Here is a 15,538-nt window from a genome sequence, read left to right as displayed (position 1 = left end):
CGTTAGCCCTAAGAATCAGCCTCCACAGCCTCCTGTGGTCACGAATTCCACACATTCACAACTCTCTTGGTGAAGAAGTGTTTCCTCATCTCAGTCCTAAATGGTCTACCCCTTATTCTTAAACTGTGACCCCTGGTTCTGGACTCCCCCAACATCGGGAACATTTTTAGTGCATCTTGCCTGTCCAATCCTTTAAGAATTGTAGATAGACACAGAGTGCTGGAGAAACTCAGCGGGTCAGGCAGCATCTGTGGAGAACATGGATAGGTGACGTTTCACAGAGTGCTGGAGTAACTCAGTGGGTCAGGCAGCATCTGTGGAGAACATGGATAGGTGACGTTTCACAGAGTGCTGGAGTAACTCAGCGGGTCAGGCAGCATCTATGGAGAACATGGATAGGTGACGTTTCACAGTGCTGGAGTAACTCAGCTGGTCTGGCAGCAACTCTGGAGAGAAGGAACGGGTGGCGTTTCAGGTCGAGACCCTTCTTGTTTCTACAAGATGTATATGAGGTGTACAAGTTCCACAGCTGTACTCTTTATGTTCAATGTGTGAAAGCACTGTGAAGAAATCCCTGCTTTCTACTGCTTTTCTTCTCAATTCTTTCTTGAATAATTTTAGAAAGAAATCAAGGTGGCGAAAGGCAGTCTGGTCATTTAAAATAACGTAATGTCTTGCATTGAACAGGGCTCATGTTTCAAAGAATCCAAAGTGTGATTGTTTAACCAGGCAGATGTTCGCTGTGGATCAGAGTTGCCAGCACTTGCATCAAAGGGCTTAGTTACAATGCAGTCCCGGCAATGGAGACCACTTTGCCTCAAATGAGAATAATATTATAGGGCCCTTGTGATCTTTTGTGTCCCAGAATATCACTGGAGTTTGCATAGAGTCATAGAGTGATACAGCGTGGAAACAGGCCCTTCAACCCAACGCCCACACCGGCCAACATGTCCCAGCTACACTAGTCCAACCTGCCTGCTCTTGGTCCATATCCCTCCAATTCTGTCCTATCCATGTACCTGTCTAACTGTATCTTAAACATTGCGATAGTCCCAGCATCAACTACCTCCTCTGGCAGCTCGTTCCATACACCCACCACCCTTTGTGTGTAAAAGTTACCCCTCAGATTCCTATTAAATGTTTTCCCCTTCTCCTTAAACCTATGTCCTCTGGTCCTCGATTCCCCTACTCTGGGCAAGAGTCTCTGTTCATCTGCCTGATCTTCCTCTCATGATTTATATACGTATTGTCTAATTTCAGAGCAAGTTCTAATTTCACATTCAGAGCTCTAACTATGGATGTCTCCATCCCACAAGATGGAATCTGTGAATGTTTTGAGAATTACAATTGTTGTTGCATGCGGGCTCAGCAGACATTTTCTGTACACGTTGCTAATGAAGGATGTGCTGGGCTGGGGTACTTTACTGGACTGTGTGTCTGGAAATAATTTCACTGTGGGTTTGCGCTTGTGACAATAAACGCAACAGTGAAGCATTGAAACAGTAAAATCATTTGGCCCCTGGAGTCAGCACCGCCATTCATCCACAATCAGTTCCTCGTTCCTGCTTTCTCCCCATATCCCTTGTTTCCGTTAGCCCCATGAGCTATATCTAACTCTCTCTTCAATACATCAATGAACAATTGAAGACAATGTAAGTTTTCGCTGCACAAGTGATGAATTCTTGACTTCTATTTCAGCTCAGCGCTGATGTTCCCACATGTGATCCAAGGTGGGAGACATTATTTGAGGCACTTGATTGCAAAAGCATTTTGCCAGCTGAGTACTGTGGAAAGTGTAAGCAGCTGCGATCATTTTAGTCGGGAAAGCAAAGTCACTTTTTTGAAAGAAAATGATAAAATGTCACTCTCAATGTCCTTTAAAGAAATGCTGGGTTATGATCCATGTTTCTTCAAATGCAGCTGGGTGCAATTTACAGCGCAGGACACAGACTAGATAGATGAGTAAATTACACACAACGGATTATTTTGACAAGAGACCAAGGATTCATTCAAGATATGTTTGATTTGCAGTGGGCTCTGTCAGCTTGCTTGTAGTGTTCGATGACAATATTGGTTAGATTGCCATTGGAGTGATCTCTGGGAACACAGTTTAAGAATAAGGGGTCAGCCATTTAGAAAGGAGATGAGGAAACACTTTTTCAGCCAGAGAGTTGTGAATCTGTGGAATTCTCTGTCACAGAAGACAGTGGAGGCCAATTCACTGGATGTTTTCAAGAGAGAGTTAGATTTAGCTCTTAGGGCTAACGGAATCAAGGGATATTGGGAAAAAGCAGGAACGTTACTGATTTTGGATGATCAGCCATGATCACATTGAATGGCGGTGCTGGTTCGAAGGGTCGAATGGCCTCCTCCTGCACCTATTGTTTATGTTTCTATCTATGTAAATCTGGTTTGACAGCAGGATGATAAACATGACATCATTCATTCACAATGTCGACTGTTTCGTTCTATTAATTAATATACTGTAGATTGGCGCAGAGATTGGGGTCAACATCTACTGCTTTGTGTAAGAAGGAACTGCAGATTCTGGTTTAAACCAAAGATAGACACAAAACGCTGGAGTAACTCAGCGGGACAGGCAGCATCTCTGAAGAGAAGGAATGGGTGACGTTTCGGGTCGAGACTCTTCTTGTTCTGATTTATGTTGGGGGTGACAGATGAGTTTCCTGACGAGCCAGCCGTCTAACAAGTCATGACATGAAAGTGCCCCACAGTGAATCTTGTGAGGACAAATGTACAGTGACACAGAAGGGGACAGAGGAGGTGCAGGCATTCACACAACAACTCCTCTGTTGGCTGACTGCCGTACTTTTGGAACATTCGTTCACTCCACACTTAGAGCCAAAGAGCTCGGAAACAGGCCCTTCAGCTAGGGTTTGCCAACCGTCGGGGCATCCTGTATATTGGGTTCAATTGGCCCTTGTCCCGTATTTGACTGTTGTACTTGGGTCGAGGAGACTGTCAGGTCGAAGCGCTGCATCTGGCCCCGTCTCACCCATCGCGACGTAGTGCAGCCCATGGAGTGCAGCAGCAGCAGCGCCTCGCCCGTGGCCCCGTCGGTCGGCAGCCCAGCCAGCTGTCCGGCCTTTGGACCTTCGCTTACCGCCGACACCACCACCCCTCCTTCTCATGGCCGATCATCGGTTCATGAGTTGGATCGGGGTGCTGGACTTTGCGTGCAGCAGAACACAAAGCCCAGCCGGTGGGGCAGCCGAGGAATTTTGGCCCAGGCTGCGCGACATCGCGCGCAAAGTCCAGCACCCGGGCCAAAACTCCACAGCTGGCCCGATGACTGGGCTTTGTGTACAGGGCCAACTCATCATTCACCCACCCACGGCCCAGTCGGTCAACAAATTGCCCTCAGGAATTTGTCCCTCGTTCTCACCTTTTGTCGCTAATTTGGGAGTGAGAGTTGGTGACCCTACCTTCAGCCCACCTATTGTACTCGAGTTTGAACTGATCATGCCTGTGGATGGTATATCTGACCTGTTTGGATAGCATGCAAACTACACCTCGGCACAATGGTGAACCTAAACCTAATGTTATCAGTCCTGGGACTGTGTTCCTACTTTAATCTTGTAAATATCCAAACAGCTGGCGTCAGGAAGCAGTGGTCAATGTTGGTGTGGGGACCCTAAGTAAATGGGAGGGTTTACAGACAGTGGAGGTTGCATTCTATTTGTAAATATACAGTAATGTTGGAGTAGTACGTGCACCCGGCTTTCTTCCCCTTTTAAGACCAGCGCACTGTAACAGCAGCCTCAGTTTCACCAGAGGCCCATTAGATAAGTCTTTCCATTCGTAGCATCTTGAAGTCTTTTGGTGCAGAGATTAAAGGCATCCAGCTCATTTAGAAATAATTCTGTGATATAAATGAGACTGAAATGCCAAACACATGTCACTTTGAATCTGTAATAGACAGTAGCTGAGAGTTAATGGTATCCATTAGTGCTGAAGACTTCTTAAACGCTGACTGTTTGAAATGGGGTGTGGTTATTGTGCTAGTTGTCAAGGGAGTTATTTGATGGTGGTGGGTGAAGTCATCTCCACCTGCACTGAAAGACAGCAAGCCCAAACTAGGGCAATAAGTGGTCCCGTTTATTTTGGTCTGAAGAAGGGTCTTGACCTGAAACGTCACCCATTCCCTCTCTCCAGAGATGCTGCCTGAGTTACTCCAACATTTGTGTCTATTTTGTAGTTTGGTTTCGAGTTTGGAGATACAGCGAGGAAGCTGGCCCTGCGGCCCACTTAGTCCGCACTGACCAGTGATCCCCACACGTTAACACTATCCTACACACATTAGGGACAATTTTCACATTACATACCAAGCCAATTAACCTACAATCCTGTACGTCTTTGGAGTGTGGGAGGAAACCGAAGATCTCGGCGAAAACCCACGCAGGTCTCAGGGAGAACGTACAAACTCTGTACAGACAGCACCCATAGTCAGGATCGAACCTGGGTCTCTGTCGCTGTAAGCGCTGTAAGGCAGCATCTCTACCGCTGTGCCACCGTGCCACCCACTTATTATTCAAGCAATGAGAAGACTTAGGGTTAAGGTGACAGCGTGGAAAGATTTAATAGGACCCTGAGGGGCAGCATTAGCACACGGGCGGGTGTATGGAGTTGCCAGTGGAAGTAGAACTCAAGTTACTGGAGTAATTCAGCAGGTTAGGCAACATCTCTGGATAGGTGACGTTTCGAGTTGGCACCTTTCAAGAGGCCAGACCAGAAACATCACCTATCCATGTTCTCCACAGATGCTGCCTGACCCACTGAGTTACTCCAGCACTCTGTGAAACGTCACCTATCCATGTTCTCCACAGATGCTGCCTGACCCGCTGAGTTACTCCAGCACTCTGTGAAACATCACCTATCCATGTTCTCCATAGATGCTGCCTGACCCGCTGAGTTACTCCAGCACTCTGTGAAACATCACCTATCCATGTTCTCCACAGATGCTGCCTGACCCGCTGAGTTACTCCAGCACTCTGTGAAACATCACCTATCCATGTTCTCCACAGATGCTGCCTGACCCACTGAGTTACTCCAGCACTCTGTGAAACGTCACCTATCCATGTTCTCCACAGATGCTGCCTGACCCGCTGAGTTACTCCATCTTTTTGCGTCCATCTTCGGAATATTTATTTGATTAAGTCCACATTTAACGGAATGATGTTCTTGAACACTAAATTAAAGGTCCTTGTTTGTGAACAACTGCTATTGTTTACAGATACTTAAACAATGTCATTCACAGATATCAGCTTTTGTTGCAAGTAGCGTGCAGAAAGGGTCAATTAATACACCAAAGACAGGCACAAAATGCTGGAGTAACTCAGCGGGACAGGCAGCATCTCTGGAGAGAAGGAATGGGTGATGTTTTGGGTCGAGTCAGGAGAGAGGGAGATAAGGAAAAGGTGTAAAAACAAGACTGATGTAAGGGGACAAAGTATCATGGACTAGCTAGGAGAAGGTGACAACGAAGGGTATCAAGATAAAATGTAATCAGGAGGACAGTCACACAGTTTCCGTATGAATTTATAAGCACTGATTTCAATCTGGGCAACAAGTCATGATTCAGAACACAACGAGGAATGTACTTACAAGATCAGTTCTGTCATAATCCACTTCACTGCAGCAAAGAAGACATAATATGGCTGGGGAAAAGCAACTCAGTTAGTTCAAGTAGTTGTGAATAGCGTAAGCACCGTCAGAAAATCACAGAACCAGCACATAGCAAGATATGGATTTGTGTATCTTTGTCAGTGCCAGACATGGTGACACTTTCTGTATCGTATGCAAAGCATTTCACATTTGGTGTATTGTATGCAGAACAAAGCATATCACCCAGCCTAGGTACATGCAATATAGTGCAATATAGTGCCATTGAATCATTGGAGGATTCTGCTTCATCTTAAATATAAAAGGTGGAGTTTTAATCTGAGTTATACCACAAGAGTCATCGTAGAAAGCAAGGACATTGGTGTAGGGAGGAACTGCAGATGCTGGTTTAAACCGAAGATAGACACCAAGAGCTGGAGTAACTCAGCGGGACAGGCAGCATCTCTGGAGAGAAGGAATGGGTGATGTTTCGGGTCGAGACCCTTCTTCAGACTAATGCCAGGGGAGTGGGAGATACATAGATAAGGATGTGTAAGGTGTGAAAATACAACAAAGGGAATGGAGATGAAGGAATTTCCTTTCAATGAATCCTTTTCTTTAACTGATCCCTGGATGTGGACATAGTCTTGTTATAATCTGTGGCGGTCGGGTGGAACTGAATGGTCCCATCAATACAGAATTAGGAAGCAGCTACCAAGGCAGGGACAACAGTCACATACAGACTCGACCAAGTGAAGGACAGCAGGGTTCCTTAACTAAAGACCATGAGCGGACCGTTCATTTTGCTGTGAGTAACTGATGGGCTGCGTTTCCTCGAGCATTTCTGGCACTTACACAGAGACCAATGGCTGAGAACAGAGGTGGAATCTGACCATGGATAAACCACTCGAATAACTTCAGTGGTAATTCTATAGTCTTCTTCCTCCTTCCTCATGTCCGGCCATCTTCTATATCAGTCTTTCTGGTCGGTCAGTGATGGTTGACGGTCGGTGGTTGCTATGGTTGCCAGCGGGAAAAGGAAGAACGAGGTAAATCACAAACTGTCATGATTTACATGTAATGCTTTGAGTGGAGAAATGGCAGCTGCAGTTTAATCCGAGCAAGTGTGAAGTGTTGCACGTTGGTGAGATTGAATGTGGGGGGAGAGTGTAGAGTTGGTGGCACAACCCTGATTCACAACATTGATTTACAGAGGGATCTTGTGGATCAGGTGCAGAGCTCTGTGAGATTGGTGACACTAGTAGACAGAGTGGTAAAGGAGGCGTGTGGTACACCTGCCTCCATCGGTTGGGGCATTGAGGACTTGATGATGCAGCTTTGTCGGACTATTCAACAATTGCACATTGTTTGGTTTGCCCAATACTGGGCAGAGGTGGAGGCTTTGGGGAAGATGCAGAATAGGTTTACCAGGATGCTGAAGATAGACACAAACTCATGGGGACAGGCAGACAAGGAATGGGTGACGTTTCGGGTCGAGAACCTTCTTCAGGCTGGTTAGGGACCAGGATGCTGCCTGGATTGGAGAGCTTTAAGTATGAGGAGAGGTTGGACAAACTGGGATTGTTTTCTCTAGAGCATTGGAGACTGAGAATGTTATAAAATGATGAGAGGCATAGATATGGTAGACAGTCCGAACCTTTTCATGGAGGGATACAGATCATGTGCAGGTGGTGGAGATGAGTGTAACTTGGCAAGACATTCGGCATGGACATTGTGGGCAAAGGGCCTGTTCCTGGGCTGTACTGTGCTATGTTCTATGGAAATATTCAGGAGTATTGAATATTTCAAGCTTGAAAAGGTTCAGAAAGATTTACGAGGATGTTGCCAGGATTTGAGGGTGTGAGCTATAGGGAGAGGTTGAATAGGCTAGGTCTCTATTCCATGGAGCGTAGGATGAGGAGTGATCTTATAGAGGTGGACTAAATCATGAGAGGAATAGATCGGGTAGATGCGCAGAGTCTTTTACCCAGAGTGTGGAATCGAGGACCAGAGGACATAGATTCAAGGTGAAGGGGAAATGATTTAATAGTAATCCGAGGGGTAAACATTTCACACAAAGGGCGGTGGGTGTATGGAACAAGCTGCCAGAGGAGGTAGTTGAGGCTGGGACTATCCCAACGTTTAAGAAACAGTTAGACAGGTACATGGATAGGACAGGTTTGGAGGGATATGGACCAAGCGCAGGCAGGTGGGACTAGTGTAGCTGGGGCATTGTTGGCTGGTGTGGGCCAGTTGGGCCGAAGGACCTGTTTCCACACTGTACTCTATGACTCTATATAGAAACATTGACAAGTTGTGGAGGACAAGTCAGTGGATATATCTAAGGCAGGGATAGACAGATTCTTGATTAGTATCGATGTCGGAGGTTATGGGGAGAAGGCAGGAGAATGGGGTTAGGAGGGAGATAGCCATGATTGAATGGCGGAGTAGGCTTGATGGGCCGAATGGCTAAATCTGCTAATAATTATGACTCTATGCCCTTAGTGATAATGCTTGGAAATCTACCTTTGATGTAAACCAGCATGTGCAGTTGCTTCCTATTCCAACTGGTGTGAACAGGCAGCACCATCCACATCATCACATGATTCATGGTCATTCATTTACCCAAATTACCTCTTTAGTTCTCTTTTTAAAATTGAATCAAACTTCTCAACTATCATGCTATGATGCGCCATATATATTTAGTCCACAGTTGATGGGTTACAGAAATAACTGTCCAATCTCACAATCCTAGAACTATTTATCACTTATTTGCATGAAGTTCCAGTCAGCAAAGACAAAAAAACCCACAACATTGTTTTCTGCTCCTTTGTGTTAGGAATACCCAGGTACAGAATAGATATCAGATGTGGAGAGGATGTTTACACTAGTGGGAGAGTCTAGGACCAGAGGGCACAGCCTCAGAATTAAAGGACGTACCTTTTAGAAAGGAGACGAGGAGGAATTTGTTTAGTCAGAGGGTGGTGAATCTGTAGAATTCATTGTCACAGATGGCTGTGGAGGCAAAGTCATTTATTTTTTAAATGGAGATTGACAAGTACTAGATCAGTACGGATATCAGGGGTTAAGCCCGTCCCACTTTCACGACCTAATTGGCGACCTCTGCTGAGTTTGCCCTTGACTCATACTCGCAGCATAGTGGCCACGAGGTTGTAGGAGGTCTTCGTAACTCTTCCTCACGCTCGTGAGTGGTCTCCGCGTACTCGTGGCCTCAAGTAGGTCGCGGCGTTTTTTCCAGCCTGATAAAAAATGTCCACGAGTAAAAAAAAGATCGGCATGGAAAAAATTGATGCTTTTTACTCGTAGGTAGGTCATAGGTAGGTCGTAGGTAGGTCGTAGGTAGGTCGTGATGGTCGTCGTAGGTAGTTGTAGGTCGGTAACTGGCCCGAGAAAAAAATGCAAACATGACATCATTTTATCATGTGATCATTTTCCACTCGTAGCTAGTCGTAGTTGGTCTTAGGTGTGGAAGACTGAGGTCAAGGGGGGGTCGTAGGAGGCCGTAGGCATAGTCGTAGGGAGGTCTTTTACTTCGGCGAGTCAACACGACCATGACATTTTTTTCAACTCATCTGGGGTCTTCTAAACTCGTGGATTAGATCGTCCAAGTGGGACAGGCCCTTAATGGGGAGAAGGCAGGAGAATGAGGTAGAGAGGAAGAGATAGATCAGCCCTGATTGAATGGCGGGGTAGACTTAATGTGCCAAATTGGCCTACTCCTGCTCTGATGGTTTATGAAGATGAACATCCAACACAATAATGTATACATAGCTGGGATAAGCAGGAACAATGTCATCACATTAACTATAGACAGCAGGAGACCCTTTCACAGTGGCATTATTCTTACTCTGCATATATTATGTAGATATTCTTATTCTCAAACTGGCTTGAAGACTTAATATTGGGAACCTGATCAATTCAGAAGTTGATAAGTTGTAGGAGTAAAATTGGGCCATTCGGCCTATCAAGTCTACCCCGCCATTCAATCATGGCTGATCTATCTCTTCTTCCTAACCCCATTCTCCTGCCTTCTCCCCGTGACCTCTGACACCCGTACTAATCAAGAATCTATCTATCTCTGCCTTAAATAAATCCACTGACTTGGCCTCCACAGCCTTCTGTGGCAAAGAATCCCACAGATTCGCCACCCTCTGACTAAAGAAATTCCTCCCAATCTCCTTCCTAAAGGAACATCCTTTAATTCTGAGGCTGTGACCTCTAGTCCTGGACACTCCCACTAGTGGAAACATCCTCTCCACATCCACTCTATCCAGGCCTTTCACTATTCGTTTGAATTGTGTTTGAAATTGGCACACACCTACCAAAGCATCATGGCCCTGCTTAGATAACTTGGCACATGTATCTGGGTGTATGGAGTATGACTGCCACTACTTACATCCAATAAGCTAGGTGCACTGCCGCTGTTGTCTACTGTTGATCTGCACACGGCTTGGTAGTCATAAAGTGTTACTCTAAAAAAGAAAAAAAAGAAAGCTACTTCATGGGAAAGGAAACACGAGGAGAAATTAAAAATCAAAATGAGAAGCAATATTTCAACAGCGAGCGACCACAACACACCCTTTTACTCTGGTACATTAGTTTCACATGTTTAAATTATAATGTTTTATTTTTGATTGTGCTGTATATGGTGTTTTTATCCTTTTGCGAGCAGGGCAGATTCCTTGTATGTATACACATTTGGTCAATAGATTTTTATTATTCATTTATTATTATTATATTATTATTAAAATAATGGAATAGTAGAAAAGGTCCAGGCTTATTAACAAATATACAAACACTATCACACTGAAAGCGTTCTTCCACAGGTGCTGGTGCACCTTTGCACCCTCTAAAGGAAACAAACTATTTTCTGTGTTGTGGGCGTTATTGGTGAGGAGCTGGATAACTAGACTTACATTGGACAGGTGCGTCCTCATGCTATCCACCTTTATTAACTTTGCAGCAGTTTGCCAGAGAGCAGCATCAAGAAGGGTACATAAGCTGCTCCTAATTTAATCAGCATTAGACTGAAGGCATTATTCAGCTATGAAGAGGCCACTGTTAGCGTGACATTTCATTCTAATCCTTTTAAAGAAGGTTAGCTGCTAACGTCAGTCCTGAATTGGTGTATGGTTCCTACTGCAGTGAGCTGTTACTGTTTACATTAGAATAGTAAACAGGTGACATTTGACACTTATGCAAATTCAATTCATTTAACGTTCAGATTAGGAGAGACATATTGCTCTGGCTGTTTCTACTTGCAAACTTCCACCCACAAATATTCAAAATTCCACATTTAAAATTAATATATCCAAGTTTCCCATGTAAACCCTGTAAACCGGTCTTATCCATGACAATAAAACTCTTTTGACTCTTCACTACCTGTCCCAATGTCTTATAGAAACATAGAAACATAGAAAATAGGTGCAGGAGTAGGCCATTCGGCCCTTCGAGCCTGCACCGCCATTCAATATGATCATGCCTGATCATCCAACTCAGTATCCCGTACCTGCCTTCTCTCCATACCCCCTGATCCCTGATCCCTTTAGCCACAAGGGCCACATCTAACTCCCTCTTAAATATAACCAATGAACTGGCCTCAACTACCTTCTGTGGGAGAGAATTCCACAGATTCACCACTCTCTGTGTGAAAAAAGTTTTCCTCATCTCGGTCCTAAAAGATTTCCCCTTTATCCTTAAACTGTGACCCCCTTGTTCTGGACTTCCCCAACATCGGGAACAATCTTCCTGAATCTAACCTGTCCAACCCCTCAAGAATTTTGTAAGTTTCTATAAGATCCCCCCTCAATCTTCTAAATTCTAGCGAATACAAGCCGAATCTATCCAGTCTTTCTTCATCGCTGTTATAGTCCCTGCCTCAACTCCCTACTCTGGCAGCCCGTTCCATACACCCACCACCCTCTGTGTAAAAGTGTTGCCCCTCAGGTTCCTATTAGGGTGCCATGGTAGAGTTGCTGCCTTACAGCAACGGAGATCCAGGTTCGATCCCGACTATGGGTGTTGTCTGTACGGACTTTGCACGTTCTCCCCGTGACCTAAGTGGGTTTTCTCCAAGATCTTCAGTTTCCTCCCACACTCCAAAAACGTATAGGTTTGTAGGTTAATTGGCTTGTGTTTGTATACTTGGTATAAGTGTAAATTGTCCCTAGTGTGTGTAGGCTTGCGTTATGTGCGGGGATCGCTGGTCACTGTAGACTCGGTGGGCCAAAGGGCCTGTTTCCGTGCTGTATCTCGGAACTAAACCAAACTAAACATTGTTCCCCTTTCACCTTTCCATTCACACCTGTATCTATTCTCCCTGATGATGTCTGTAAGATCAGCCCTCAGCCTCTGACACTCCATCTACCACCTACATCGTGCCTCTGTAGATTACATTCTGACATAAAACAAGCATCAAGCCTTTAAACGTCTGATCCTTCACATACTGGACAGGTCGAGAGACAATCAGGGATTGACTGGAAAATTACATTCCCAAACGCTGGGAACATCATAGGAATAATCCTGATGATGACAGTCAGTTTTATTTATTGAATATTTAAATAAAGTCATGTTTATTCATCATTGACATTGGGAAAGTGCATCAAATGTCAGGCTGTGTGATATAAATTGCTCCAGGGCTTATTCTTACCGTTTAAACGATCCCATCATCATTAGTTTATTCATGACCGCCCCTTCCACTTTGCCAAAGAACGTCCCAGTCTGGGGAGAAATGGAACAACAAAGTATTTTCGCGGGAGTGCTCGCTCGGTAGTGCAAGAATTGCAAGAGACGGGGCTGGAGCGTGACCATTCTGGTGTTGCAATGTTGCACAGACAGCTTTGGGATAGTAATATCGTGAATTACTGAGAGAGTTAGATTTAGCTCTTAGGGCTGACAGAATCAAGGGATATGGGGAGAAAACAGGAAAGAGGTACTGATTGTGGATGATCAGCCATGATCATGTGGAATGGCGGTGCTGGCTCGAGGGGCCGAATGGCCTACTCCTGCACCTATTTTCTATGTTTCTAATTGACAGACCCAGTAGTCAGGGTGGGTCACCACACAGACACTCCAGGATAGGTCAGCTGTGGGAGCTTAGAAAACACACTTGCAACATTTATTTTTTCTCTTTTTAAGAACATCATGTGCTACATGTGGAAATACTTTTTTAAAAGGGCGGCACGGTGGTGCAGTGGTAGAGTTGCTGCATTACAGGGTTTACAGCGCCATAGATCTCAGTTCCCTCCTGACTACCGGTGCTGTCTGTGCGGAGTTTGTACGTTCTCCCCATGACCACATGGATTTTCCCCAAGGTCTTCGGTTTCCTCCCACACTCCAAAGACGTACAGGTTACATAGAAACATAGAAATTAGGTACAGGAGTAGGCCATTCGGCCCTTCGAGCCTGCACCGCCATTCAATATGATCATGGCTGATCATCTAACTCAGTATCCCGTACCTGCCTTCTCTCCATACCCTCTGATCCCCTTAGCCACAAGGGCCACATCTAACTCCCTCTTAAATATAGCCAATGAACTGGCCTCAACTACCCTCTGTGGCAGAGAGTTCCAGAGATTCACCACTCTCTGTGTGTGGTTTGTAGGTTAATTGGCTTGGTATAAAATGTGTGTAGGATAGTGTTCATGTGCGGAGATCGCTGGTCGGCGCGGGCTCGGTGGGCCTGAGGGTCTGTTTCTGTTCTTTCTCTAAACTAAACTAAAGGTTGCCATGTGGCAAGCAGTAATCTGTTCCGAAATAAATATTTCACATGATGTCTGTATGATTCACATAACTAGTACTGAACATCTGATCGATGAAAGGGAGAGTCAAAGGCTCTTCTGCCCAACTTGCCCATGCTGACCATGAAGCCTCATCTACACTAGTCCCACCAGCCCGTGTTTGGCCCATAACCTTCTAAACATTTCCTATCCATGGGCCTGGCAATACACTTCCAGGGATGGTGCTGAAGGTATCTCTGCCTCCATCAGGTCTCCCCACAACCTCTGGCATTCCAGAGAAAACAACCCAAGCCTGTCCAACCTCTCCCTGTCGCTGATACCCACTAACCCAGGCATCACTGGTAAACCTCCTCTGAACCCACCAAAGCCTACACATCCTTCCTGTAACGGAGTGACCAGAACTGCACAAATACTGTAAATACAGCCTGACCAAACTCCGATAAAGCTGCGTCATGACTTCCTGACTCTTGTACTCAATGCCCCGACCTATGAAAGCAAGTATGCCATGTGGTTTCTTTACCATAACTCACTCTAAACCTTTCTCCAGCTGTGAATCTTCCACACTCTCCCCACACTCTGCCCCGTTCTCTACCTCTCTCTGGATTTCATGCACCCCTTCCTTCCTCGAAGACAGGCGCAAAATGCTGGAGGAACTCAGCGGGACAGGCAGCATCTCGGCAGAGAAGGAATGGGTGACAGTTCGGGTGGAGACCCTTCTTCAGACATGCTGGTAGTGTTCCTTCAGTCATCAAGGACCACGTCCCTGGAATTTCTCCGGTAACATCTCCCACTGCCCAACAAGCACTATCATGACAAAGCTCATCTCCAAATCCAAGCTCTGTCATCACTCTCAACACCTCCTTCCTCTGCCGATACTTATCAACGCTCAGAGCACCAAGTTTCCTTGGGAAAGATAAACTCCGATAAGAAGGTCATTTTTTGTTGTTAATTATGGTTGGGGCTCCTTTGGTTCCCAAAGAATAGTTTGGGGAAAAAACAAGAAAATTAAGTGCAAGGGAGATTAAACTAGCCTTTTAACAAGATTGGGAAACTTAAATCGATCGGCACGCTGGCACAGCAGTAGAGTTGTTGTCTTACAGCACCAGAGACCCGGGTTCCATCCTGACTACGGGTGCTGTCTGTACGGAGTTTGAACGTTCTCCCCATGACCGCGTGTGTTTTCACCGAGATCTTCGGTTTCCTCCCACACTCCAAAGACGTACAGGTTTGTAAGTTAATTGGCTTGGCATATATGTAAAAATTGTCCCTAGTGTGTGTAAGATAGTGTTAATGTGCGGGGATCACTGGTCTCGGTGGGCCGAAGGGCCTGTTTCCACGCTGTATCTCTAAACTAAACTAAATGATTTTAAACATTAATTTTACTGACTGTAAACGATTGCCAAAGTGAATTCAGGAATTTGGGTAATTCCTTCACCATTTCCTGCCTTCTTTGGGTGGAATGACTTTAGGATCAAGTGGTGGGTATCTGCTCTGTAGGTGAGACTGAGATCAGTTGGCATGGCAACAATACTGGGATTGCCCACATTTAGCCAGCACTCACACTTCATTCAGCCATGCTGCTGTAAACGGCATGACAATGTACAACAAGAATGGACAAATGGACTGATGGGATCAAGATACTATGATGTGTTTATAATCGAGACAATTCACACAACATTATGATGTGAAAACTGATATGTGCAATAGAGGAAACTAATTGAAGAATCTGATGAAACATTCTAGACCGCTACAGTTTTATATGAGACCTGTTTACGGGATAATATTTCAGTGGTAAATCTGATTATGGAATCTCCATATCAAGTCATAGTTGTGACTTGGAAATGAGAAACACATGGGTCCCCTCTGTCTCAGGCATATTTGCAGAAAGACCAATCTCTTCCATTCAAACATTGGAAAACATGAATTGTATCTCGATTCTGTTTGACTGCGTGTCTGAACCGTAAATGGTCAAAGTCGTCTCTGCTTCTAGTTCTACTTGGGACTGCGGTTTGTGAGGAAGCCGTTGAAACAACATTTAGCCGTTCAACTATGACAAATATTTCTGCTTTTAGTATAAGTGTTTATTTAACAAATATATGTTTTTCAGTTTTTAGGAATGTTTCTACAAAGGATGCCACAGGTGGATTGAATTCAAAA

General features: G+C 45.1%; 1 protein-coding gene across 3 annotated transcripts in view; it reads right to left on the bottom strand.

The window, feature by feature from the left end:
- The window catches only part of cacna2d3a (calcium channel, voltage-dependent, alpha 2/delta subunit 3a), a 412,076-nt gene that overhangs the window by 53,028 nt on the left and 343,510 nt on the right, over positions 1-15,538 (bottom strand). For all 3 annotated transcript variants that reach the window (XM_055647516.1, XM_055647518.1, XM_055647517.1), the window contains 3 exons: positions 12,293-12,363; positions 10,040-10,115; positions 5,626-5,678 (listed from right to left, as the gene is read on the bottom strand). In XM_055647516.1, coding sequence (XP_055503491.1) covers positions 5,626-5,678; positions 10,040-10,115; positions 12,293-12,363 — 200 coding nt within the window. The remainder of the gene's footprint in view (positions 1-5,625; positions 5,679-10,039; positions 10,116-12,292; positions 12,364-15,538) is intronic.

The sequence above is a fragment of the Leucoraja erinacea genome, chromosome 16 (genome assembly GCF_028641065.1).
Source record: "Leucoraja erinacea ecotype New England chromosome 16, Leri_hhj_1, whole genome shotgun sequence".
Taxonomy (NCBI): Eukaryota; Metazoa; Chordata; class Chondrichthyes; order Rajiformes; family Rajidae; genus Leucoraja; species Leucoraja erinaceus.
Note: the sequence above shows the minus strand (reverse complement) of the source record. Positions and strands in the feature narration are given on the sequence as shown.